The 27,504-nt window shown below is 33.3% G+C and overlaps 2 protein-coding genes and 1 long non-coding RNA gene across 3 annotated transcripts; 1 reads left to right on the forward strand and 2 right to left on the reverse strand.

The window, feature by feature from the left end:
* Positions 1–986: 986 nt before the first annotated feature.
* On the reverse strand, positions 987–27,431 carry LOC145740242 (kinesin-like protein KIF23). Its single transcript, XM_081995647.1, is given in 8 exon segments — positions 987–1,910; positions 18,603–18,890; positions 18,961–19,144; positions 19,263–19,628; positions 21,876–22,146; positions 22,204–22,442; positions 22,675–22,894; positions 27,007–27,431. Coding segments are annotated over 8 exon segments (2,280 nt in total). The 3' UTR covers positions 987–1,623.
* Positions 8,759–9,928, reverse strand: LOC145724253 (uncharacterized). Its single transcript, XM_081972421.1, has 4 exons — positions 9,781–9,928; positions 9,254–9,394; positions 9,007–9,193; positions 8,759–8,940 (listed from the first exon to the last, which is right to left on the reverse strand). Exons 2-4 carry the CDS (start codon positions 9,386–9,388, stop codon positions 8,759–8,761), a joined length of 504 nt encoding a protein of 167 aa, XP_081828547.1. The 5' UTR covers positions 9,389–9,394; positions 9,781–9,928.
* Positions 8,785–12,134, forward strand: LOC145724289 (uncharacterized). Its single transcript, XR_014176965.1, has 3 exons — positions 8,785–8,926; positions 8,984–9,222; positions 11,998–12,134. It is a non-coding gene; the product is annotated as an uncharacterized LOC145724289 (long non-coding RNA).
* Positions 27,432–27,504: the final 73 nt, after the last annotated feature.

The raw sequence follows: 27,504 nt of genomic DNA on the forward strand, positions 1-27,504 counted from the left end.
ATTGCTTAAACTGTAACACCTCCACCTGCGCAGTGCTTGGACTTTCTTGTGTCCCTGCGCGTTTCAGTGGCCAATCTGTTTCATTCCCCGATGCGTTTCTTGGCCAATCTGTGCCAAATTGTATTCGAAAGAAAGAATACAATTTGGCACTGATTGACCACGAACGAGCCAAATTCAGCGTTCAATGTAGTCCCAACAGACGTAGAATGGCTCAAAAGTAACAATTATGCAGACTAGAACAACAGCGGAATCGATCTTTGCCGGTTTTGAGACGAAAGAATCCAATTTGGCACAGATTGACCACGAACGAGCCAAATTCAGCGTCCAATGTAGCCCAACAGACGCATAATGGCTCAAAAGTAACAATTATGCAGACTAGAACAACAGCGGAATCGATCTTTGCCGGTTTTGAGACGAAAGAATACAATTTGGCACAGACTGACCACGACCGAGCCAAATTCAGCGTCCAATGTAGTCCCAACAGACGTCGAATGGCTCAAAAGTAACAATTATGCAGACTAGAACAACAGCGGAATCGATCTTTGCCGGTTTTGAGACGAAAGAATACAATGTGCCGCAGATTGACCCCGAATACCCGAATTTCACAAACACTAGATAAAATGATACCTAAAAGCTGATTTTTATAGTCATTTACGGCATTTTGACAATTCCAGACGTAACCACGATTGCTAACTACACTTGGAGGTTGGTTTCCCGCTGTAGTTACTAGTGACGTCACCGTTCTGACCACACGCTGAGAAAATAAGCACGGTTAGCGTTTCTGTTACGGCGGTATGTTGTGGTTACACCGAGGAAATAAACCTAAATAGAAAATTAACGCTAAAAAGCTGATCAATTACGTTCACGTGCATCTCGGCTTGGATTAACAGTTTTGTTATGCAACACTGATTGTAAAACTAAACTTTTTTGAAATTATGGATTACACTTCTGGGATTAAGTGAGGTTTGATAAAAAAAAAACTCCTCTAATAACTGAAGCTAATATTTTAACTTCAAAAACCTTAAAACATGTTAAAAGTTACACAAAGTAATATAAAAAAACAAAGCGGCCTAATGACTAAAGTAGTTTTTTAGAATTTGCTCACAAGATTTAATTATTCAATTCTGATCTGACAGCACAAATAATTCGAAATTTGGAGAATAGACTAAATGCGTGTAATCTTTAAAGAGTATAACTCGCGCTGGCAATTATTCTGACAAAAAAACAATTCAATTTTTTAAATTATAATTATTATAATTTCAGTGAGCCAGAGTTACGCAATTTTCATCCAAACAAAATTAGATATTTACTTACTCAAACCTAACTCATATGTTTATGGACGTGATTAAGACTGTTTGTATTGAGAGATTCTGTTAAGACTAGTCAGTTTAATTTCCTGATCGTAATTTTGAACACAAATCTATGACATTCCCAAAGTATTTCTTATCCGTTTCTGTTAAACTAGACCCTGCAGTTTTAATAATAACTGGAACATAATAGTAGTCTAATTTAAAAGACTACTATTATGTTAAGCTATATTTTAAGTACAATAATATTGGCCAGTATTTAAAATAAAAACTAAATAAAATCGTATAACTTACGGACTGGAAAAAGTAGACAAAGTTAAGAATCTCTAGTTGGAGACTGCTGTTTCAATCTTTCGACGTCATTAAATATGACTTGAGCGCCACCTCCACAAGTAGGCACTATATCGGCTTTGTACAATTTAGTCTCCATTTCGCCCTCAGTGTCCGGTTCTTGTGCTACAAGGCAATATTTGCTCTGTTTGGGATTGGTAATGTCGCTCGCTTTATCCAATTTTGAAACCGATTTCCTTTTTTTCATCGTAGGTTGCATCACGGTACCAAGCGGGCATGGTTTGATAACGTTGTGTTCCAGCCACACTTCACCTAAAAGTTTGAAAGTATACGTACAAAAATGTACTTGTCAGTTTTCGGATAGCGAAGATTCACATATCAAATATCAAAACATTGCACTTGAGCAACGCTTTCTGTGTCAGAATATTTTGTATAAATTAAACTTAGGAAACCTAACACACAAGTGGCATACAATGTTTTATCCAACAAGTGAAAGAAATCGTTTTTTTATGAGATAATAATTAGTAAGCTTTGGAATCAAATCAAAGCTACTTGCATCTCAGTACCCTATAAATGTCAGAAATAACTTTACAGTTATTTTTTTTACAATTTGGTCAAAGTTGTTTGTTTGTGTGTTGGTTAGCAAATGTTCAAATCAATTTTGACACTTTTTTGAAGAAAAAAATGTATAGAAAATGGAGGAAACCAATGAAAATTACGTTCCTGCTCCTTAAGAAAGCGGAAGAAGCAATGATGCAGATTTTGCCAGAAACGTCCCAAGATCGAACGAAGAAATTGAGAAGTTTCACCATACTTTAAGAAGTATTTCTGGTCAATCCGATAAATTTGTGTAAAAAATACATGTCTTTGAAACCAAAGAATAATAGTTCCAGCCGCTTTGTTTTTTTTTTACAAAAATGGGAGGTGTACCAGAAAGTGTGTAGAAATAAATACGTTGTCGAAGATACCTTCAAAAATTGCAATGCATTGGAGGACCCAGCGTTCTACATCGGTCACTGCCTGAGAAGGTTTTCGGCGACTCTTTTGTCCAATGCAGGGGCTAACATGACTACTTTGAAACGTCACAGAGGATGGGAGTCCTCGACCGTAGCAAAAGGATACTTAGGAGAATCGGTGCATAACAAAATACAAATTGTAGAAAAAATACAAGGTTCTAATGCGTCGGCATGTCTGGTTCCAATAAACCAACAAATTTGACAATAACTTCAAATTCGAGTAAATCGTTAGTGTTTTCCTTTACGTTCAATATCAATGTGAATTCCGCTTGTAAAAGTAATAAATAAATAGAATACTACTTTAAATATGAACGTAAGTTATAATTCATAACTCACTAGTGAGCATAGTCAGGTATGGATTACAACACACTAGTGTGTTATGATTTACTTGTCTAAAGGTGGATTTATGCACGACGTTCAAATAGAATTAAGCTAAACTAATTTAGTACTAAGAAACACCAACATGTGTAATGGCGTACGACAAACGCTAAAGAGACTATCAATCATTATTTATTGGACTTCTTAATTCAATAGTTACCGTCGCCCAAGTCGAATGATTGCTGATTGCGGATAGAATTTTAAATCTGAGGAATTTAGAGTAATTTTGGAAAATAATAATATTTCACCCATTCTTGTTGCGGCCGGAACGTCACGAGAGCAAATGGTCAGATTGAAAGAATTAATCGAAATCTAAGACGTATAGTTAAAATTTTACCTTTTGAGAATAACGTCGTCCTGTTACATCTTTATTTCTCGAATATCAAACATGTGAAAAGAACAATTTTAGCAAAAAGGCACGTTGTTGATTTTGTCATCCTGTCTAATTAAAAACCTTGTCATTTGCTGTCACTTTCATTTAAATAAATATCACAATTATAAAAACGGCGCGCTACAATGAGCCAGCTCAAATGCTTATTCTAAATATGCTGCAACGAGCACGGAAATAGTTACAAGGCGGGAAAGACGCTTTCCGCATGTGTTAGGTACAAAATTTTTCCTACGAGTATAATTTTTCATTAAATTGAACGAAAATGAGTAAAATTACTAAAATGAAAGCGTCTGTTTGCAAAGTTGATTAAAAGTGTATTCTTAATTGAGAAATCAAATATACAGTTATTTGTTTGTAAAAATGTTTTTTTTTTTTTGAAAAATAAAATGAGTGCGGTAAAGTTACTTTTCGGCGGAAAAACTCAAATGAGTTATGAAGAACACAATGAGAGATCAAATTAATGTATGCTAAAACCGATATATTATGTAGGAATGGAAATTTTGCAAAAAAAATTATTGGAGTTAGAGAACATTTAAAAACTTTCAGTGCCATTTCTGCCTTGCAAATATGATGGAAACTATTGGTTTTGAATACAAATAGACCAGTAACTATAAATTTCCACAGAAAACTATCTCAGACAGGAAAATCACTATCAGTCAGTAATCTTAGTAAAAATGTTGTTAATTACCAAGCTATGATTTATGTTGATATGTAGATTTTCTAGCTTTAAAACTAGATACAGAGACAAAAGATTTACACTCAAAGTGTACCAGCAATGAGTGAACCTACTTCTTGATTGAATGATATTTGCAGATCATATCATAGTATTTTTATTTTAGATCCGTCCAACTTGCGACCTTACAGTGACTTTAATTCCGAATTTGATAATTCAAATTGATAGTTTTGTAGAACAGCTCATTGTTTATTATTCATGCTTCTTTTGATTATTTGTGATATTGCATATTGCTTATTAGCATTTTAGTGATACACATTGTTATCATTTGACGATGAGCAAGCCTAATGACAAGTTATGTATTATGTAAAACCTTTATGTTCTGTTTTCACATTATTAAGACTGATCTCATTTATGAATAACTTATGGAAATGCTATGTCATTGTATCTGGATATTTATGTTTAAGAATGTTTATGTTAGGCTGCAAACTAGTTATGTAGGTGATTGGGTCAATCACTTTGTCAGAGTAGGCCGAACTGTTGTTTTTGTGGTTTTATGTTTTACCTATACTTTATGAATACATAATACCTTGGAAATGGTGTAGGTTATAGTGTTCAGAACAACCTGAGGGCATTATAGGCGGTCATTATCATAACGCCCTGAAACCGTTTTTAATATTAGCAATGGCATTTTTATACTTCCATACGTCTTGTGTCACTTGAAAGATGACTACATTTAGAAAAATGTGATGTTTAATGTTATTTTAGGTATATCGAGAACCTCTTACGTGATTTTAATATTTAATAAACCTCCAATTAGTTTATGGGCATCTTTATTTAAACAAACGCCCAAACTATTTTTCAGAGTCGTATAATGAAAAGTTAATTTTAAATTTTAACATAAACACAAAATCCTTAAATACGTACGTCATCTTGAGTATTACGTATTACGTCTTCCTGCCACTTAAAGTGTCTAATAACTTTTTTGTTCAAACGGACGTGACTACTTAGTACTTCACGTACTGTTTAGCGGCCGTAAAATCCACTTTTACGGCCGGTGTCAATAGCAGGAAAAACTAAATTAACACTCACAGTGACATCTGCTATTGGTACGGTAACATCTTTTAATTCGAAAGGAGTACAGGAATCAACGTCGCCCTATTTCCTGGTCGTAAGACTTCGTAAGCGAGACTCCATTTCGGGCGTTTGGTCTAATTGTCAAGAGGTTATTTCTTTCTCTAGTTGACAAAATTTTGATAAGCTGATCAGCTGGTGGAGTGGTGTGTAAACCTATGGTGTAAACACTGCAAACAGTGAATTGACGAATGTGTATATACCTATACTTAAAACAAATTCAAAGCTGATCAGAATGAACTACAACAGCATAATACAGCACTTTGCAATGTACTAAAATAACTTTAGGTAGTAAAATGCTTCTATCATCTAGCTAGACTCAGTAGCGTATTTGGTAGCTGTTCAGTGCTTGCTGGGCTACTTGGAAATTAAAACTTTATTGCAAAATAACCCTGTAAGGTGATTAAAGCAGTTTTGAGACCCATAAATACTTATGCAATTGAACTATCCTACACTCCTACACATGATGTTTAATTATTTTTTTAAATTAATACTATGTTCTATTTTCTATAAGATGTTTATTATATTTATGAGACATTTCTGAAATACTCAGTACAAACAAAATGATGTTTTGTTATGTAAACATTTATTTCATTATTAATTTATTTTAAATATTAGTTTTATTTTATATAGTTTTTTATTTTAATTATTTTAGTTATATGAAACAATAGAATATTATTTGTTATAAATGTTTTTCAGATACCTACAGTATGACATGAATATAGTTTAGACAATTAGAGTAATAGCCATCAAGATAATATATAGTGTGAGAAACCAAAATAATAATAGTTTTGACACCCTAACCGACAAAAATTATCTTCTTATTAATACCTATTAAACCTTTCTTAATGAAAGTTCGACATGTGTTAATTTAATTCAGTATCTTTTTATGCCTAACTGTAATTCTGTTTTTTAGTCAGTAAGTTGTATTAAATTATTTCGCATTGATTTGTTTGCAGGAAAAATGTTTTGTATGCATTATGAGCAAATAGACTCACAGCAAAAAAATCATACTTTTTACTTTTAAAACTGAAAAAACTATTGCTAAAGCTGATTGAATAAAACACTCAGCTTTAATATCACTTTAATTAAATTTATTGACAATGGTACATATCTAAATTAAATAAGGAATTGTAGGAATTCTCTTTATATCTCAGGGGTGGATTATAAAAAAGTTTTGGTGAAAAACTAAATATAAAAACTGCGAACCTCTGTACCTCTATAAGTCCGCTATTTTGTTATAGATAAGTTGGTTCCAAATATCATTTTTAAGTATCTGTTGGTCCGTCAGGATTTCAAATTTATTCATACAAAAACAGTAAAAAAGAAGCATTGCAGATCAACGATCCGCACAAGTACAAGTACCTTATGGAAAAAATGTTTTACACCTACCGTGATACTTACTGTTTCTTTGACAGTTTAGAGAATGGAAAAATAGGCTATTGCAGCTAGCTGAACGGATATGAAATAACGAACTTTGAAATATGAAATGGTGGTAGTTCAACTAAACCAATTTCAACTAATCTTGACTGAAAAGATGATTGTCATCTGTACTGATAGTTGGAATCAAAACATTAAATTTTGGCTTGTTGCTCTGACGTTTCTTAAAGTTCCAAAATACATATTTCTATGAAACTTTGGTATAATTTGAATTAGTCGTAGAAAAAATGGACTGCAAATTTTGGGTGGATTGTCCATATTTTAAGTATGTATTCATCCTCTTGTATGTTGCACAATATACTATTGAACGGATAAACAGGTCATTGTTGCTGATACGGTTGTTCGACAACCGCTTATACAGTGCAGGTAAAAAGTTTAAATTTTCGCATTTTTGTTTGTGTTTTACGACGAAAGGGCTCAAGTTAGAGATCTGAAAAAAATACAGAAAACTAGTCCGTGATAGGTACTACAACTTTCATTAATATGATTTTTCAATCAAATCAACCGTACAAGCGCAAAAAAATCAAAACCGTTTTCCCATGTTAATCTCCTATGTCCAGGGAGCTCTTGGACACCCTGGTATATCAGTTTGTCGAAGTGGTATGATGTAATTTGAACTTTGATAGTTGGTAACATTACAACTTTATAGTCAACTCTATAAGTCTCTCTCCTTATCATTGATTGATGCTTATGCATAAATTTTAAATTGTTTTTTTTTAAGTTTATCCTAAAAATATTGCTATAGGTGGTCGGTCTTGTTGAAAATGGTGTCGGCACACCGCGCAGCGTGGGACTAAATCATTCACAAGAATCTCCGCACAACTGGAACAAAGCGTATGGCCACACTCGAGCACATATTGAATCTGGTTAACATAGCACACTTTGCATTTAATCAAATCAGGCATTGTGTCTTCATTAAATTGAGTGGCAGGGAGCGGTGGTATCCATCGATCGGCTGCAGAAAAAAAAAACAATTTACCTTCTTGAACATGAAATAATGATACAATATGATAAAAATCCATAAAAATATAGAAAAATTCATACCTTCTTCGTGTGCCAGTTCATCAAAAAATTGGTCGATATGTGGAAACTCATATTGACGTTGGAGACGGCGTGGAGCAGGAGAGGGTGGGTCAGCAGTAGGTGAATGAGGCACATTTGGCAACGGAAGCGGAGGAGACCTTGAGGGTGGTTGGTCATTTTGGGGTTGCGGAGGAGGTGAAGGTGTGTCATGTATTATAAGAGGCGAATTTAGTTGAGGTAGAGGTGAATGGGATATGGATTGCTGGTTATCGTCATTGAGGTCTGTCGGTTGAGGAGATGATGATGGATTAGATACATCGTAGAGGGAAGTAGGAAAATTCACTTCGGATAGTGGCGAAGGAGACCTTCGTGGTGAACTGAGAGGCGACTGATTATTAAAAGTAGAAACTGGAAAGAAGGCGACGTTTTGACTAGGAGAAGAAGAAAGATGTTCGCAGACCATAGTTGAAGGGCGTGTTGGAGGGAAAAAAGCAAGCGGACGGGGAGCGTTGTATCTTGAAGGTGTAATTTCAGAAGGATTGTTTTGCAGTGAGTCAGGTGGAGCTCTGGAAATTGTGGCTGAAGGCCGTCTGCGAGGAAGGAAAGTAAGAGGTGGCGGGTCAACAGTACGAGTATGGGGTGGGGGTGGTGAGTCGAATGGAGGGGTGGAAATTGTGGCTGAAGGCCGTCTGCGAGGAAGAAAAGTAAGAGGTGGTGGGTCAACAGTAGAAGTAGGAGCTGGGGGTGGTGTATCGGGTGGAAGGTTTTGAAATACATTTAATGGAAATGGTTCAGCAGGTTCATCATCAGGCTCAAAATGTTCGGCTAAAACTGGGTTCAATTCGGGCTGTTCCTCGATTGGTCGTCCAAATTTTCAAGGAAATGCACTGCTTGTCTGTAATGAACAAATGTTTGTATGATGCTTTTGAAAAAAAAATCAATCTTTATTGTATAAACAGTATAGTCAAATAACTTTTGAATTGCCCTAATGATCAAAAATCATTTTTCAACACTATTTTCTAAAAAGAGTGATATATATAATTTATATAAAGTTGAATATTTTTTGACTTGACCTGTGCTTGTGACATTTGGCGTGGCAACCAGTTTATTTGACAACTTGCCTTAAAAAGTCTAAAGTTGTAAACCGGCCTTCCGTCAGTTTATTCCATGCTTGCTTCAAGCGAGCATCGAAAAGTACGGTGGACTTTGCAACTCGGAAAACTTTTCCATGCTGCTCCAACTGCCTAAACTCCACCTCCGCAGTATTTTGAAGGTTAATGATGGTTTCTAAAAGAAAGTGATGCGTTATTTTTTAACTTCTAACTTCTAGGCCGTAGGTTTTAAGTATATTACCTAGCAAATCCCAAATTCCTGGATGCCTTACAAGTTTACTGTTTAACCTGCGATGATACGCCTCCATAATATTATTTGTTCGGTGTTGCTGTTGAAATACACTAAAATGCACCGGTGTGACTCTATTTATCCAATGTCTTCTAACGTAGGCATGTAGATTTGCGAATATTTCGTACAAGTCGTTGTCCTTCAAATCAAAATCAAATTAATTTAGCGGTAAGTAATAGTATTAACTTGATAAGTAAACCTGCAGGGAATTGAATGCCTCTAGTACAATGTCGGGAGGGAGAAGAGCCAAAGCATAGTACTTTCGTAAATGTGCCCGACCGTTAGGGTTTGACTGAATTTGCCTCATTACTCCTACATCTTTTGCTTTTCGCATTACGGCCTTGAAAAAAAATTAGTCTTTGAGAAAGTATACGGAAAAACTTCCATAGAGTTCACTGTTATATAGGGAGTCCAATAAAAACATGATCAGAAGGCTACTATGATATTATGGTATACAGGGTGTTTACAGAATACATTTATGTTAACTTTACCTTTCATCGCTGAAAGATTTCCTTTTTAATATCAGGTTCTTATTCGAGACTTTAGTAGTACTCTTGCAATAACTTTCATAAAAATCAGCGTTACAAAAAATAGAATTTATTCAAGATTTTTCAATTCAATTACCTTTTGGATGTCATAATACCTTTTCGATCATGTGATGGACACACTGGGCACTCTATATATCCAGAATTCATTTTGTATCTACTTAATTATTAACGGTCATACCTGACAATAGTGAAAAAAGCATCCTTTAAGTAAAGCTTCGGGAAAGGTTTTAAAGACTCGATGAGGGCAACTTCATAATCAGTAACTATTGTTCCCTTCACAAAGTTTGGAAAAGACCGCAAAATATGTAAGAAAACAGCATCGTACAATGCCCTGCTTCGCCTTTCCATAAAGACATGGACCAAAGGAAAACCCTATTTTAAGTAAATAGTTGTTATACAAACATTACAAGCCAATTAAGTACCTACTAAATAACATTTTTTTAAATAAATAAAATTGGAAACCAACGCTGATTTTGTAGATAAGCTTTTAGACAGTCTTTAATACAATTTTTTACGCACAAATTTCTTTACAATGCTTTTTTACACCTATGTTTCCATAGAGAAAAACAAAGAGTTTACGTCTTAGAGCTTTAGATGTTAGAAACCTTGCTGATTTCCTAACTTCAATTCGAAGGACCACTCAGAGAAGGAGCTCTGAGACGCTACGTGTTAGCAAAAATTTAATGATTCGTGAAAAAACGTGAATAAACAAAAATAAAAATTGCAAGTTAAAACAAAACTAAAATACTTATATTAATGTGAAACGTGAGTGACAATCGTGACATAACATATTCAAAAACTACAGTGGTTCGTCTCGATTTCCATACGTTTTGTAAAAATTCACGTGGTTTGAGTCATCACTTTTAACGTGCTTTTAGCGATTCGCGATGTGGCCACTGTGCGTCCGAACAATTTTTACAACCCGTTTTTTAGAATAAGACAAGAACAACAACAAAAGCTTTTGTATAGAAAATTGTGAAATTTGTGCGTAAATCGTGGTGCGTACCGCGAAGGGAAAGAAAAGCGACACCCTTCACCAAATAAAAGGCTAAGCTTTGGCCACGGGCGCAATCTTTTTTCCGCCCTTAAGCCGTAATGACGCAATAATTCAATAAACAAGTACATCGTACATCGTGACAAATAAAGAAGCAAATGTCACAAACATATATACAAATGATCTATTTGTCTGTTACATTGCTGCGTCTACACGGCGTTGTTTAATTGTTGTTATATCTAAATAAGTTTATTATAACAAAAAAAAAAAAAAAAAACGTAAACTTAACCCAATACGTTAACAAGTATGATTACTTTAGCAGAACAGCTATGATAAAACCAAATAGGCAAACAAATTCATTTCCAATTTAAATTTTAACGTGTTTCTTATACATAAGTTATATTAATTATGATTTCGTTATAGGAGAGATTAGAATGTTATTAGGAAAATAATGAGGAGAACAAACAAACTGATTAAATTACATTGCAACCAAAACATGAAACCAACCAAAACCATTACAAATATGAATAATAGGTACTTACTCTTTAAAAGATATTATTCTGGAGATATTTAACTACTCATCAGAGAAGCGAAGCCTCATGGATTTAATTGACCTTCAAGAAATTTTTAATGTAAAAAAATGTTTTAAAGTACAACAATCGATGTTGTTTTTTTAATTATTTATTGTTTTTAAATTTATCGTAATAGCAATAGTATTAAACAAAAATTGTTAGTTAATTCTTCAAAATCTTCCTCCGACTGATCATTGTTATAATGAACTCCCAGCAGTAAGAAAAACATAACTTCTAGAAACCCTCTAATTCTATTATGGCAGATTAGTGCAATAGATTTAAGCTCCATAAATAAAGAAATATTTTTTTTTTAGAAATCTCAACATGAAAACCTCTTCTTCTTCAAGACAGAGCTTTACCAATTATTATAGAACAACTTCCTTTTTTCCATGATCACATCCTTCTAATTTTAATTATTATCACAATCCTTGTAGGACAAATATTAATTTCAATATTATTACTACAAGTAAAGTATTTTACTACATGAGAAAAAAGTTCTTCTTAAAAAAGTGCTGTTGAATTTAAACATTTTTGCAAGTGTATTTTAATTTTTGCTTTTTAAATTACTGTTAAATTTTATAACGACCAGTAATCATTATTATTATGGTGAATACCCTTCATTAAAAAAACTTACATGGTCCATGCAAGTTCCCCAAATACTGTTAACAGTTGGTTGAAACCTGGTCTTCTCGGTACCACCTTGAAAGTCCCATCTACAAATGTGTGCTGGGAATCTGTGAAGTTTGTGATGAAGTCGATGCTTCCAAATATGAGAGCATGGCTGCCATCTGCTTCCACAGATCCAGAATAAAACTGACCACTATTGCAGGTACTAAATCTAGGCCAATCACCGGAAGACAACAAGTTTCCTAAATCTGTTAGTGACCTGGGAATGTTCGGAGTAGATGATTGTCGCCATCTCAACATTGATCTCCGAACAGAAATGAAAGGAACTTGAACTGCAGCAGCAACGTCTCTGGGTTGAAAAAAGAATGCAAAATAATATAATAGCAAATTGTTATAATACATATAACAATTGGAAGTATAAAAGGAGCATTTAATAGAAACTGAAAACAAAAATGGCTTCTACAATTTTTTTTTGTATACTATATTTAAAAGAATATAATTGCTGTAGAATCGAACATATAAGGGTGTTACCTCATAGCCATTCTCTCATAAATATTTTTGAGAGTTCCTCTTTCAGAAGCACAAGCCCTACTTAGTTCCTCCTTGAAATTTGCTGCAATGACTGCATTGTCCCTTCTGGCATGATTGTGGTGTGGATTCAGAACATGAAACTGTGCAATATTCACGAGCATTTTTCCGGAAGCCCTGCACTCTGTCGTTCGGTATGAAGAGCAAACGAAGTAACTGAAACGTAATAATACTCGTAGAGGATGACAATTCGCAGTGATTGGATTATTAAATACTACATTACCTTTTAACATATGGCCATTGGCTGCATTTATAAGAAATATTTGAAAAGAGTAAATCAAAAAATTATAGCAAATAAAAATAAAAAATAGGTATCTAGAGCGTTCCATGTAAGAACGTACTTTTATGTTATAATTAAAAAACACAAGACTCTAAATAAACAAACTGGGTCACTGAATTTTACGGAAAAATCTAAAAGAAAACGTTTGAGCTTCTAGAAATGTGTAAAGATACCGAAGATACGGAAGGGCCTAAAATTTGGTGTTTTTCAAATTCATTCTGTATCTTAAGAACCAACAGTACTATGAAGATTTTGCTTGACCCATGTTCAATTTCATGAAAGAGTACCCACACTGTTTTGAATAAACCGCCATCCTCTGTATCTTTAAAATAATAGGAGAACCACCGAAAAGTGAAAGGGTTGGTAATTATAAGTTAAGATTTGAAGAAGACCCTTTTCAAAATTATTATTGGTCGTAGAAAATTAAGTTTTATTTACTTACTTTAAAGTTTTCATGAAATACGAGCAAAAATTCAGTACATCTGCGAAATACCCGATAATCAAAAATATGATATCCTTTTTAAATGGGACGGCCTGTATATAATTAATATTCTGTCGCGCATTATTACGATTTGGTTGTCCTTGTAACGGCTTTTTTGAATAAGAGGAACCCAGGTTTCCGTTGGAAACCAGACTGTTGGCGCGAGCTGGGTAACAAAAAGGACGCTCGTTTTGAAATTGTAAGAATTTATTTACACAAGGAATACATTGAACATTTGAACTTTCTCAAAGTCTGAAGGCAAAAGTTCTCGAATTGAGATTCGGGGTAAGACTTAGAATTCATGATAAAACAGGACGTAGTTTGTCAGTTTTTCAGTTTTTGTTGCTGCGTTCTGCCATTTTATTGTAAAGTTTAAACAACCGCTTTGCCGCGCTTTGAATAAATTTTATAGCCCGTTTTTACGCGCAGTTGTCTGGAGCTTGCGTACCAGACACCGAGTGATACCGGTGTTGCCGGTTGAAACGTGAAACGCATAACCTAGTATGCTTTTACATGTGTTTTTGTCAGGGACGCGTCTTTAAACGTTTGAATTTTCACAGTGGCAACCGTGGTTAGTCTTTCGAGAGATTTTTATAGAAATTCAAGGTTGTCTGGCTATTTTATGCTGCGCAATTTAAATGCGAGAATAACTGATTTCGTTTATGTATAAGGTAATATACAACAATTCTAAGGGCCGGTACTTTCACATCAGAATAACTTTTTTATTCTATGGAAACTGTGAAATCAGACCCTACTATTCGAAAATATACTTATTAAACAATACTTATTAATACCCTAGCGTAGTTAGAACATCTTTCTTTTCTCAATAGTGTAGGTAAAGAAGTTACCTAGATAGCTGAAACTAGAACCCTATTTCAAAGTACTTACCAAATTCCATTAAAAATTCTGCGGAGTTTGTAGAAGTACCCGTCATGGCTAAAAGTTTTTCGTATGCGTACGTCTACGCGGTTTGGTTCCATATTGTTTAGAAGTGAAAGACTTTCTATACATATGTAAAAAAAGATTTAGGGACATCAAATTAACTCAATACCTTTCAAAAGTACTAAAAATGATACTTACAAATAAACCGTTGTTAATTCGTACAGTTTTTCAAAAACACCAAATAACTCAATTTTACAAAAAACACTTAACAAAAAACTAAATTTTTCACTACACTAGTTCACTACCTAAAAATCCGTCGAAAAAGAGCTAACACCGTATATCCCAAATCGCAAGAGTCCAAGACACAAATGCGTCCGATGCGTCGCCAAATAGGTGGTTTTAGTAATTAATTAACGTAAATGATCATAAAGTTTCCCGTCGGTATAAGTAAAAGACTTTTTCCCTTTAGCGGCGCGGGGCTGGGGTCCGCAAGTATTTTACGACTTGTTTTTATTTACATGTGTTTTAAATTGAATCAAATCATTTATTTGACACAAACACACACCGCGCTTTCGTATACTGTTGAATAAGATCGATAAAATGAAAATAAATATTGGAGATAATTGAAACATTATATAACTCACCTATTTTTATTATATTAACAAGAGATAAAATTATTATAATTACAATTTAACAATAATTACAATACAAAACATTCGTGCTGTAATTCTAACATATATTATGATGCCACTCGTGATCTATTTTTTCGAAATACAAGCGGTCAAAGTAATTTGTTTAAAATGTCTTTTGTAAATAACTCACAAACCGCAAAAAAAAAGCGCACAGTTTTAAGATCGGCCAAATACTAACTGTTCTAATGCTGGAGAAAATTGATTTCGGTTCCAATTATTGGTTTATCAAAGTAAATTAAATGGAGATCATCGCATTGTTTATACGGTTTTAAGTATAAATTCAACTGAGGTGTATAATAGCAATAATGTAACACTTGCCTTAAGTCTCAACAAGCAATAAAACAGATGCCATTTGTTCTTAAAACTGTAATATCACCATAAATCATTATTTTAAGAACAACACTAACAATTAGATAACATGTTTTTGTAAATTTTTTTATTACATTATTATTTTTTCTTTAAAAGTATAATTTCTGCGATTAGTACAAATATGATATTAATATGTGAATATAGGTATATTCTTCTATTAAATTTTTTTTTCTAAATTATATGAGTTGCAAAATCCAGGACTTTACACTTGGTCGTAGGTAAAGTATAGTACGTCACACGAGCTCTAAGACATTTCACGCACTCATATATGGAATTACACACTGCGTGTAAAATGCTTCTTACAGCACTAGTTACGTAATATACTATTTTCCACGGCTGTTTATTAATGTGCTTATTATTCAGGGTATAGTTGGATTTTTACCTTTTGAGAATGACGTCATCTTTTTACATTTTTGTTTATCGCATATCAAACATATGAAATAATAGTATATTATTCAACGAGCTTTTTATGATAGCCATTAATCCCTAAGGGGGATGTTTACGTCACGAGCCGCAGGCGAGGGACGCAAATCTCCCGTGGGATTAATGGCCATAAAAAACGAGGATAATACTATACTTTGTCCACGACCACTGTCCATTACCACTAATGCCAAGTGCAGGCAAATTAGAAGTTGATACTCTTTTATGTAGATACTGTTTCTTTCTCATGCTAGTTGATTTAACATAATAAAATAAATTTTCTTGTTGATACAAATATTTTTTATTAACAACAGTGGAACAGCAAAGTCACTAAATCATATTCATTATGTAATTTTGACCTAATAAATATGATTTAGTGTACTAACCTAAATTAAGTTATACTAATATATAATTAACAATTTCTAACTAGTACCTACATTAAGGACATACTAAAAAAGGTTTGTCGGGATACATTTTAATTTATAAACAGAAAATTACTTAGAATTATTGATTGTTACATTAACATTGGAGCAATTATTGAAGTTTATAGTAGGTATCGGGTTAATATCGAAATTATGTGTGGAAACAGTAGAAATATTTAGAATATTCTCATTTAAAGGGTAACATTTTGACTATACTCTAGTTTCAAGACTGACAGCTCGTATTACTGATATTTGTCATTGATTGTTGTTGGATGCATGGTGGATACACTCAAAATTAAGTGTTATTGCTATAGCACAATTTACTTTAAATCCCGCAGGAATTAAAATTATTTTTTTTCCTCAGTGATTAAAAGTGTCCCTTTTATCCCTAAAATAAGGGATTAGAAATGGACTTTTAATTCGTAAAGTGCATAAAAAATATTTACAAAAACTAAAAAAAACTAAAACTAAATTGCACTTTGGACACTTTATGACTCAGAACATGTGGCAGCATTTTTTCCGCACATTGTAGGTACACCCTGTATAACTTTACACTCCAAATATTTTTATTGATGTGTTGTAATGCGCATACCTATAATCAATGAATATACAAACTAAAAATTTACTTGTTTGAATGGAATATGTATGTTTGGATTGATATTCAGTAATCCCGACTTTTTGCTAAATCAGACCAACTCAGTGCATTTAATTGTCCTGATTATAGACGCACTGTATGATATTTCAGCTATGTAAAATTATACTTAATTCAAAGCTTTCGTGGTACGTACGATTTTCATAAAATGAGTTGTATATTTCTATGTTTTTGGCGTTTGAACATGTCCCATAGAAACCCCTATAAATATGAATATTTTGTTTCCTAAAATAAACCAAATAATTTCCCCTCGGAACTGGCAGCGCACTCTGTCGACACATCGCAAGACTATTTACACCAGATTGCGATTATGCCGTGTGACGAGTGTGTGAACTGACGAGTGTAGTGTGTACCCAATGACGCCGTCCCGAGGCGAACTCCGTAACGATGTAGGAAATAGAAATAGACAAGAAAGAAAATTGCTCCAACGGTCTGACAGTTATAGCAAAAAAACGTTTTTTTTTAACTAAATTTTGGATGACTGTATCTTCCTTAAACGGTCCATACATTATATAATTAGTTAGTTGTACAAGTTGTACGATAGATTGAACATAGAATTGATGCGACAAGTTGCACGTGATTTTGGCCACAAACACAAACGATCTGAGCATCAATCAGTCTTGAAGATTTGTAGTATTTTTTAAACTTCTGTAGCACACAGAGCAATAGTGCAGTCGCTTTAGTTCATGATGAAAGAAAAGTTAGGAAAAAGAAAAGGAAGTAAAAAGTTTATGTTTATTGGCATATTCATTGGATTTCACATCCCACAAACACACCTGCTCACGATAGAGATCAATAAATTCAGTCCAAAATGAATTAGTCTCCATATTTGCGAGAGTTTTAAGTTCTTTTTTAAGTTTATGTCCTTTTTATCAGTCCGATTTGTCGAATATCAAACGCCGTCGTACGATAAATGTTTCTCCAGCCAAACTACCGTACGATTCAACCGGGTCGTACGACTTGTTGGACGACAGCAACAAACTATGCAATTATCGTTTCGACGGTCGAATCTACCCGAGATGGAAAACTTGTTGTACAACTAATTGTATAATGTATGGGCCGTTTTAAGAAGGGTTTTTCAGCAAAATGACATAAAACATGTCAACTTATTTTTGATGGACTATCGAATAGTGGATTATTGACATTTAAAACTGGACCACCCTGTATATTACGATAGAGAAGGGTTTTCTATGATAGCAAAGAAATTTCCTTGCTATTCGTTACATAGTTCGTCTTCAGGAGTTTCTTTTGTTCGTCATTCAGGTTGTTGAAGAATGTTGCCTTAATTCAGACCACATCAAATATTTGTTTTAAAACATCAATTTAAAGTTAATAAGGATTGATATCTTCCAATGATTAAGAGGCAAACTTAAAACACTTTGACTCAAAAGTAATAAAACAATGATTATAAAAGAATAGTTTATATTTGATCCTGAAAATTGGTAGCAATTTTTATTTCAAAATGAAATAAGATAAGAGACAACCGGCAACATGTTTCCTACCAAAGGCAAACCGAGGCCAGCCAAAAACATTACCCAGTTAGTTAGTCAGTAAGTGGATATCGTTTGAACGAAAAATATTGTGTACACCTCGGCCGTGAAATATTTTTTTCGCTCTCAAGATTTTGAGTTGTACTCGCGGCCAAAAAAATAGTAATTCACGGCCTAGGTATGTACAAATAACAATATTATTCGAATATTTTACGGAATTTACCAAAATTTCACGGTTTTGAGTAGAAACCATCAGATATATTGGTGGGAATATCAAACTACTTATTCCGAAAAATACAAGAAGCTTGGAAGCCCCTATTTGCAGACACTTTAGGACCGGTACTTTCACCTGAGAATAATTTTAATCCAAACATAGTTTCTATAGAAACCGTAAATTTAGAAGACGCTAGGTTTGGTCATTTCTATAGCAATTATTTTCAGAATAAATTTATTCGCTGGTGAAAGTACCGACTCTTAGATAGACATTCGTAATTTATTATAAAAACCAATTTTAAGTTTATAAAAACTTACCCGCCGATCGAGATCTTCTAGATCGCGGTGCCGACGTTGCATGCATATTCCTTCGGTACATGTGGGACGCATTTTTGGGAGTTGCTGTCATATGCGAAGCAACTGTGTTTACCGTGCTCTCTGGTTTTATATCGAAGTGATCTAACTCAATGGGTGGGAGTTTGCTATCTAAAATTCCTTTTACTAGCTTTAGTTTTTGATCTTTGGCTTTCATGGCAGCGTTGAGATGATCGCGCTGCCGTCGAAGCTTGGCATCAAGTTCTTGGGTAGCTTTTTCGTTGTGCAGAGCTGAAAAAAAAACATTTATTTATAATTAATTACTGCTTTTTACAGTTAATAAAATGTAAAATTGACTTACCCAACTGTTGTTTACATCGTTGTCTCTCTAACACGTACTGGTTGATTTTCAGGTCTTTTTCATTAATAGTATTTTTAAAAGTACCAATAGTTTCCAGCAGTTCTTCATTTTTAGTGTTTAAGTCCTGATTAGCCACCTCAAGATCCGTTATTTTCAAGTTCAAATTCTGCGACTTTTGTTTCTCCTTAAATCAGCAAGGTAAATAGCAATAAAATAAAATAATTGTCACAATTTGTGTACCTTGTTAATCACCGTTATTTAGTTACTTAGTACTTCCGAGATGAGAAGTTTAATAACGGTACCTTGTTAGTCACCGTTATTAAACTTCTCATTTCGGCAGTACTAAGTACACAGTGTTGATTTAAGTTTACCAGCTTCTTCCTCTTCTGTCGATCGTCAATTTTGCGATTCAGATTTTTACCTTTGGCGCTACGCAACTTTAGCACATTTATAACTTTATCAATGGCTAAACGACATTCCTCCATGCTATCTAAATTCAGTTTATTCATTGGAATCGGTGGAAGTAAAGTAAAACTAGATGGTGGTCTTTGTTTAGCCGGTGTTTGATTTTCCTTGTTTTTGGTTATGGTTTTCTTGAGAGGTGTATATTTATTGATTTCGGCCTTAGTTATTTTTACGTCCTGAGACATTTCCGCAAATTTCAGAACCTGAAAAATGTATTAATAATCTACCAGCGTCAAACCACATAAATATAAAGAAAAAAAAACACTCAAGGACGTCGCAACAATCATTAGGTTTTCCTGTACAGGGTGCTGCATTATCGATGGTTTTACGGGGTACAGAAATAACGGTAATAGAAAAAAAGTGGCATATGTGTTCCGATCTGAGATGACTGGAGAAGAGTGGGCGGTGCAAACTTCTTTTGCAAAATTACAAACAGTATAATAAATATAATGCTCCGTTAGCACGCCTGTTGCATTATTGTAGGCACTGTAATGTCTCCGGAACATTATTTTTCCTTACAACCATCTATTTAAGTCTAAAAGCTTCCAAATGCCCTTCAACTAGTTTAGAAGCTTTCAAAAGATATCGAAACAGTCTAAAAGCTTCCATATAATTCTAGAGCAGTTTAAAAGCTTCCAACAATTTCTAGAACCATCTAAGATTTCCTCTAAAGCAGTTCAGAACCTTCAATAAGTTCTTTAAACTGTCCTAAAACCTTTTAAATGCTCCTGAAGTAGCCGAAAACAAATTCAGAAGCTCCTAAAACAATATAGAAACACCAAAAGCTTCCAAAACAGTGTCTAAAAGCTTTCAAATGCTCCTGAAACAGCACAGGAGCTTCCAAAAGCCTTTAGAACGCCTGAAAGCTTCTAAATGCTCTTGAACTAGTCTAGAAGCTTTCATCAATTTCTAGAACTATCTAAGTTTCAATATACCTCTAAAGCAGTCCAGAACCTTCAATATGCCCTTTAAAGTGTCTAAAAATCTTCCAAATGCTCCTGAAGTAGTTTAAAAAGAATTCAGAAGCTTCCAAAACAGTGTCTAAAAGCTTCCAAATGCTCTTCAAGTAGTCCAGAAGCTCTCAAAAATTTTCAAAACATTCTAAAAGCTTCCAAATGTTTCTAGAGGCTTTTTTGAACAATTTCTAGAACCGCCTAAGTTTCCAAATACCTCTAAAGCACTCCAAAACCTTCAATATGCCCTTTAAACTGTCCAAAAATCTTCCAAATGCTCCTGAAGTAGTTGAAAAAGAATTCAGAAGCTTCCAAAACACTATAGAAACACCAAAAGCTTCCAAAGCAGTGTCTAAAAGCTTTCAAATGCTCTTCAAGTAGTCCAGAAGTTCTCAAAAAATTTCAAAACAATCTAAAAGCTTCCAAATGTTTGTAGAGTATTTTTTGAACAATTTATAGAACAAATGCCTCTAAAGAAGTTCAGAACCTGCAATAATATGCTCTTTGAACTGTCCTAAAACCTAAATGCTGCTAGTAGTCCAGCTTCCAAAACACTGTAGAAACTCCAAAAGCTTCCAAATCAGTGCCTAGAAGCTTGCAAAAGCTTTCAGAACAGTCTAAAAGCTTCCAAATGCTCAATTAGTCTAGAGACGTTTTCAAAAGATTTGAAAGCGTTTAAACTAGAGCAGTTTAAGCGCTTCCAAGAATTTCAAGAACCGTCTTCCTAGAAGTCTTTCTAGAATATTTCCAAATGCCTCGAAGCAGTTCAGACCCTTCAATATGCTCTTTAAACTAACCTAAAACCTTCTAAATGCTCCTGAAGTAGTCTAAAACGATTTTCCAAATTACTATAGAAACTCCAAAAGCTTCCAGCAGTGTAGAAGCTTCCAAATGCTTCTGAACCAGCTTAGAAGCTTCCAAAAGCGTTTAGAACAATCTAAAAGCTTGTTATGGTTTTGTATCCTCAACAAAGGTAGTTAAATCTTAAGTATAAATGATCAGAAATGAAAAAAAAAACTTAAAAAAGAAAATAATCAGTAATATTTATAATTAATATTACCGCAAAGAAATATTTTCTTTATTCTTATTGCTTAATTCTTAAAAAGTTAAAAGTTGGGAACGTTCAAGGTTTTGTGCATCAACAAGTAAAATTACAAATTACGGAGCAATAACTTGTGTAAACACCACCAAATAACACGGTTTTAACTCGTTGAGGATTAAGAAATAAGAATTAACAATAAAGAATATTTAAATTGATAAATAAAACAAGAAATTTGTGACACACACGTTAAAAAGAAAAGCGGCTTAAAGGTTGATTCGCTATAAAAAAATAGTGAATCAAAGGATCAAAAATAATAACCCCAATTCCATGACACATGTTTCTGCTTAATGGCTTCATCAGTCCAAAAGTTTACAACAAAACTAATATAAATGTTAATATAGTACAATAGCAATTGATTTTTTTATTATTAGTTTAATATTTATTTAGAAACTTACCTGAATGTTTTCTTCAAAATCGTCAACAGAGGGATTAATACAAACTATCATATTAACTGTTCCATCTCCTTCAAAGAATCGTTTAAACAAGAATGTCAGTCGGCTGTCACGATAGGGAACTAATCTGTTGCTTTTTGAAGTTTGATTTTCTCTTAAAATCTCCAAACAGGTTCTCAATGTCATTAGTGAATTGTTAATACTGCTGGCTTCTTTCAGTCATGCGATTGAAAGAATCAAGCAGTAGCCAGTAGTAGCACCCGTGTTATTTGTACTGCACAAAACAAAATTGATTTGAAACTCAGTATGATAACAGTGAAATAGTACTAACCGATTAGTTCTTTCAGATCCAGCAAGATCCACTAAACTTAATTGTCCCACTTTAATAAGATTATCAGCAGGAATAGTAGCAGTTCCATCACTATTTGGTGCCGCTTGTTCCAGTTGCACTACTCTTATATTAAATATTGAGTGACTTCTACTCGATCCCGCGTTTAACACGGTTGAAGCTACACGTTTACGATTTTGTCCGGATTGGAACACTTCAAAAGCTTCTTCCGCAGATTTTACCTAAAAGAAAGTCTTGAGAAAAGTTTAACGGTAACAAACGGTTGCTAGATTGTTACATTACTAGTGTGGTATGAGTATTTTTATAGTCAGAGTGATAAATATTGGTATGACAAAGTTGCATACCGAGTTTTGGTAATCTCGCAATTCTATTAACTTACTTTACATAGTACTTCACAATTAATTTACTTACTAGTTTCATTAATTACAATTTACCACATTGATTTACACTTACCTCTACTTCAACAACTCCATTTACATACATATTTTTGCGGCAATCTTCGCGCAAAATTTTATTCTGGAGAGATTTGCCAGACGATTCATCCAGTAAATCAAATACACTATTATTGTAAATTTCTACGTAGCTGACAAATACTGCATACAAACTGTTTTCATTTACGCCCGCAATTATTTTGCCATCATTGGTGTAAGAACACTTTTCCCCATTACCTTTCCTGAAATAAAAAAATACAGTTACACACATTACTACAAATACAGTTTCATACAGTCACATGTTATTTGAGTTGGCGCAACCTGATGATACGCCTATAAGTGTGACACAAACTTTGTTCTTTTTACACAGTCGAAAACCCGACCAAACTGATGGAAAACAAATGCTTCTTATAAGAAGTTCTAGAATAGATATGGCTTATTGCTTTTATTCAGTAGTGTTTAACAAGTAAAGCTATCATCTCATTCGGAAAACAAATTTAAAAGTTCTTTGTCTTAAAATTGAACAATCTCAGAAAGTTTGCTGTAAGCTTCAAAATACCATTACTTTTAGTACACCAAAGTAGCATGCCACGTGCGACATGCTGCCTGGAAGTAGAAAGCATGCTACTTATTTTAAAACCCATATAAATTAATGGTCGGTTTCATACCGGAATAGCGTTGCATGTTGCTACTCCGGTAGGAATGCGAACAATAATTTACATATATTTTAAAATAAGTAGCATGTTTCCTGCTTCCTGGCATGACATGCTACTTTGGTGTGAAAGCCCACTTAAAGATAATGAAATTATTAAATACAGGGTGTCCCACTAGATAGTAAAATTTTTGGTTAAATAATATCAAAATTGTATTTAAAAAAAATATTTTTTTTAACATATATAAATTCTTATGGCCGCCTTCAAGATGGCTTACAAAGTTATCATCCATAACTTGGAAACCAATGACTATAGGTTTTTTCTAATTACATCATTGTGTTCTACGTAAAAAAGTGCCTTAATAATGTCTTAGTTTGAAAACTCTCTTTGGCTTTGTTAAAGAGTGTTTAAAATGTAGCCTCTGACGTTTTCCCAATTTTCCGGAAAACGGAAAAAGATAATTTAATTTGGAAACCGGAAATAAGTTTTACATAAAATTCTCTAAAACTTTCCCCATTTAACCGACTCTGTAGCTCTTACGGTTAAAGACATCGCAATACATGACGTGATGCAAATTTCTCCACCCAGTGCATTTGATAGTTGTAGAACTTTTTTTTGTTTCATGTAATGAGTTTGGTTGATATTTCGGGTCATGTTTGGGAGTTTTTCAATTTTTTGTTCTACAAAAGAAATGGGGTGTTTTCGAAAACGACGTAGATTTTTATAAATTACTCTGTATTTTGAGAATACCACAACTAATTTTAAGGAGATAAATCAACACCAAATGTTTGAGGTATGAGGGAGGTTAATACAAATTTCTTTTAGTGTTTTAGTGCAAAATGGGACAAAATGAATGGGGTTATAAGACAATAATATAATTACCCAAAGTTTTTACGTTCATATATGTTACCCTGTACTGCAGGAATCATGAGAATAATTTTAATAAAAAAATCATATTCAAAATTTTATTTAAAATGAAACTAGGGACATAGGCTATTGCTGTGTGTCCATAATTGCGTCTTTTTCAAAATACCCCTTAATTCCTTTTGTAGACCAAAAACCGAAAAACCCCCAAACATGTTCAGAGATATCAACCAAGACCATGAAATAGCATAAGCAAGAATGTTCTAAAATTATCTCAGTTATTAGATGCACTACTGGGTTAAAATTTAAGAAGTTTGCAGCACATTTTTCTTTACCTTGCATATCTGTGAAGAAATCAGAATAAGAGTCTTCATACTAGAAGGAATGGCCTTTCAAAACCTTTTTTTTGTTTATTAAATTTGGCTGAGGAATTCATATAAGCCTTTAAAAATAGCCAAAAATGTTTCTGTATCAATCTTTTCCCTAAGCAGTTTACTTGTGTTACCTAGTTGTATAATTATGATTCATTGAACTGTTACAAACAGGTATTAGGTACAGATTTTTTTTTAACTTAGAACAAGAAAGGTCATAAACATGAGTGAATTAAAGTAATCTAGGCAACTTGTGTGGTCAAAAGGGCTAATAGCAAAATAGTAAAGTGGATTGGTTGTTATTCATAAATATTTATGAAGTTTCCAACTTTATGGGATTCCTACAGAGGATTTTGTACAGGGTGTCCAAATAAAAGTGGTTCCCAGCTTTTTTGACTAAAGGGTTAATTCTAGCGCTGTACAAAAAAAAAATTGTTATACAAAGGTGTACAAAAAATCAGAAAAAAAGGGTGGTGTACTAAAAAAAAACCATTCAAAAAAGTACATATCTAACTGGCAATTTGAAAATACTTGCAAAAGGAAGCTACATTTACTAGTAACCATATATTATATATTACTTATTTTGTCCATCTCTTGAAATTAAGTGGGTGAGGTAAGTAAAAAGTTGCTTAAAAGAAACTGTGATAACTTTGAAACCCTTTGTTGTAAAACATTGAGTTTGGCATCATTGAAATAAACAGATTCATTCACAGATCAGATGCTCTAAAAATAAATGTTTAAACTGAATACTATTATATATCAGACAGCAAAAATCGCCACTTTCTAGCTTTCTTCTATTTCAAGTTTTTCACAAAAAAAGCTATATATTTAATGATTCAAATCAACTTCATAGTCATCAACTTTCTACATTTGTAAGCAACATTTTAGTTAAGTCCAAGTTTATCCAACTTCTTAATCATACAGGTAATCATAAAGTAAATTATTTTCCATAATAAAACAAGTAAACTGGACTACTTATTACGTTTATGATTACCTCTATGACTTAAGTTGGGTTATCCTGGCTTTAGTGAATGATTAATTTGAACTAATGGTTTAATAATGTCAAAAGTTAACTGTAATATTTTAGTGACAGGGTCTGCATCAGACATGTGATGATTTATATAATATTTAGCATTTCACTCATACTACCTTTGTCAAGTGGGAAACATTTTTTAGTGCCAAACTTTCACCATAAATTAGAAAAGGATAATTTCTATAGAAATGACAGAATTTCAAACCCTTTAGAAACTGTCATATTATGCTCTATGCACATGGAAGACAAAGATTAATTATTAAAAATAGATTTTTTTGTAAATAACTTGAAATAGAAGAAAACTATGAAGTTGCAGTTTTTGCTGTCTGATGTAGTATCTAGTTCTATCAATTCCAACATTATGCAATGCAATGTATTTTATTTTTATTTTAATTAGGTGGTAAAATAGGTTTTTGGAAAAGCGAAACCTGTCAATGGAGGAAAACAGCTTTAAATAATCATTTATAGTGTAAATGATAGAAAAAACTGCTCTTTTCAAGGTACCAAACTCAAAGCAACTTTTGACCCCCACCACTTTATTTCAAAAGATGGAGAAAAAAATGTTTTAATTGAAGTTGTTACTAGTAAACATACAGCTTCCTTTTATAAGGAGATATTGTGATTCTTTGGTCCTTTTTTAAACAATTTCTTTTCCTGTAACCTTTTGATTAAAACTAAACTATTTAGTCTAAAGAGTCAAGAGCCACTCTTATTTAAACTAAACTACAAACCAATGCATGTCTGTTTGGATGTGCATATCATAAACCAGTAGTACAAAAATCTTTTTTTTTAAATAACTACTATAAAAATAAATATATCCTGCATGTCTGTTTTTTAAAAAAGTAGATTTTTGTACTGGTTTGACTATCCTGCTTACAGATACCATAAAAGTAATATGGGTATTATCAAGACAAAATACAAAATCTTTCAGCAGTTCAAGTTCAACTAGACACAAACCACAAACAAAACAAGTAAAACTTGAGGGATAACAAGCTTTTAAATCATATTGAGTAATGACCACAACTCTTGCCACAACTACAAGTAGTATGGGCCCACCTTAATAACCTTGTATGTGATTGTATAGTTTATTTATCATGCTCAATCCTGATTAAGTTATGTTTGTCCTCAGAGGATTGCAAGATGTGAAATAAACATCTGAGATTAAATCAAAAGTCTGTCTTTCAAATAAAAACAATTACCTAGACACTGATTTCTAAATCCAACTTATAAAATAAACACAATGAATTTACAATTAATTTTTTTTTGTCCTCTCCAAGACAAAATCTAATTCCTTTTTTTTATTTCAGCTTCAGTTAAATTTAGAGGATGCTTCTTTTCATAAACAAACTCTAATACTTGGTTAGTTTAGATTGGATTTAAATAAGTTTCCTTTGCTTCCTGATCCTTTAAGATAGTACAAAATAAACTGCTACTTGTCAAGCATTTTGACTAAATCCAATCCTGGATCTGTTTGGTCACCATTCAATGTATGAGTTTTACCAGATCCAGTAACTCCATAAGTTAACATCAGGCCATTCTTCCCTTGCAACAAGTCCTCCAAAAGGGGATATGCAACATGATTAAACAATTCAGATTGGGAAGAGTATGATGTAAAAATATGTTTGAATTTGAAATGGTTCTCTCTTTTTACATTTCGAGAGTCTGGGGTGGTAAGTGATAAGGTATCTGGGGCAACCACTTTAATGCAAGTTGTAGTTTCAGAATTATCTGATATAGGTCTAATTCGGCAATAAACATGAACACTTTCTTTATCAGAATCTGAGTGATTTGATAAAGTGGTTTTTTCTCGTCGTAATTTTTTAGTACTGGGGTTGTTAAATTTGCTTGCAGAATACATGACTTCTGATAGTGAGCCTCAACCACACTGAACACTCACGTAATAAACTTGCAACTAAATTTGGTTAATTATT

The sequence above is a fragment of the Ips typographus genome, linkage group LG1 (assembly GCF_016097725.1).
Source record: "Ips typographus isolate SLU linkage group LG1, UJ_Ityp_2.0, whole genome shotgun sequence".
Taxonomy (NCBI): Eukaryota; Metazoa; Arthropoda; class Insecta; order Coleoptera; family Curculionidae; genus Ips; species Ips typographus.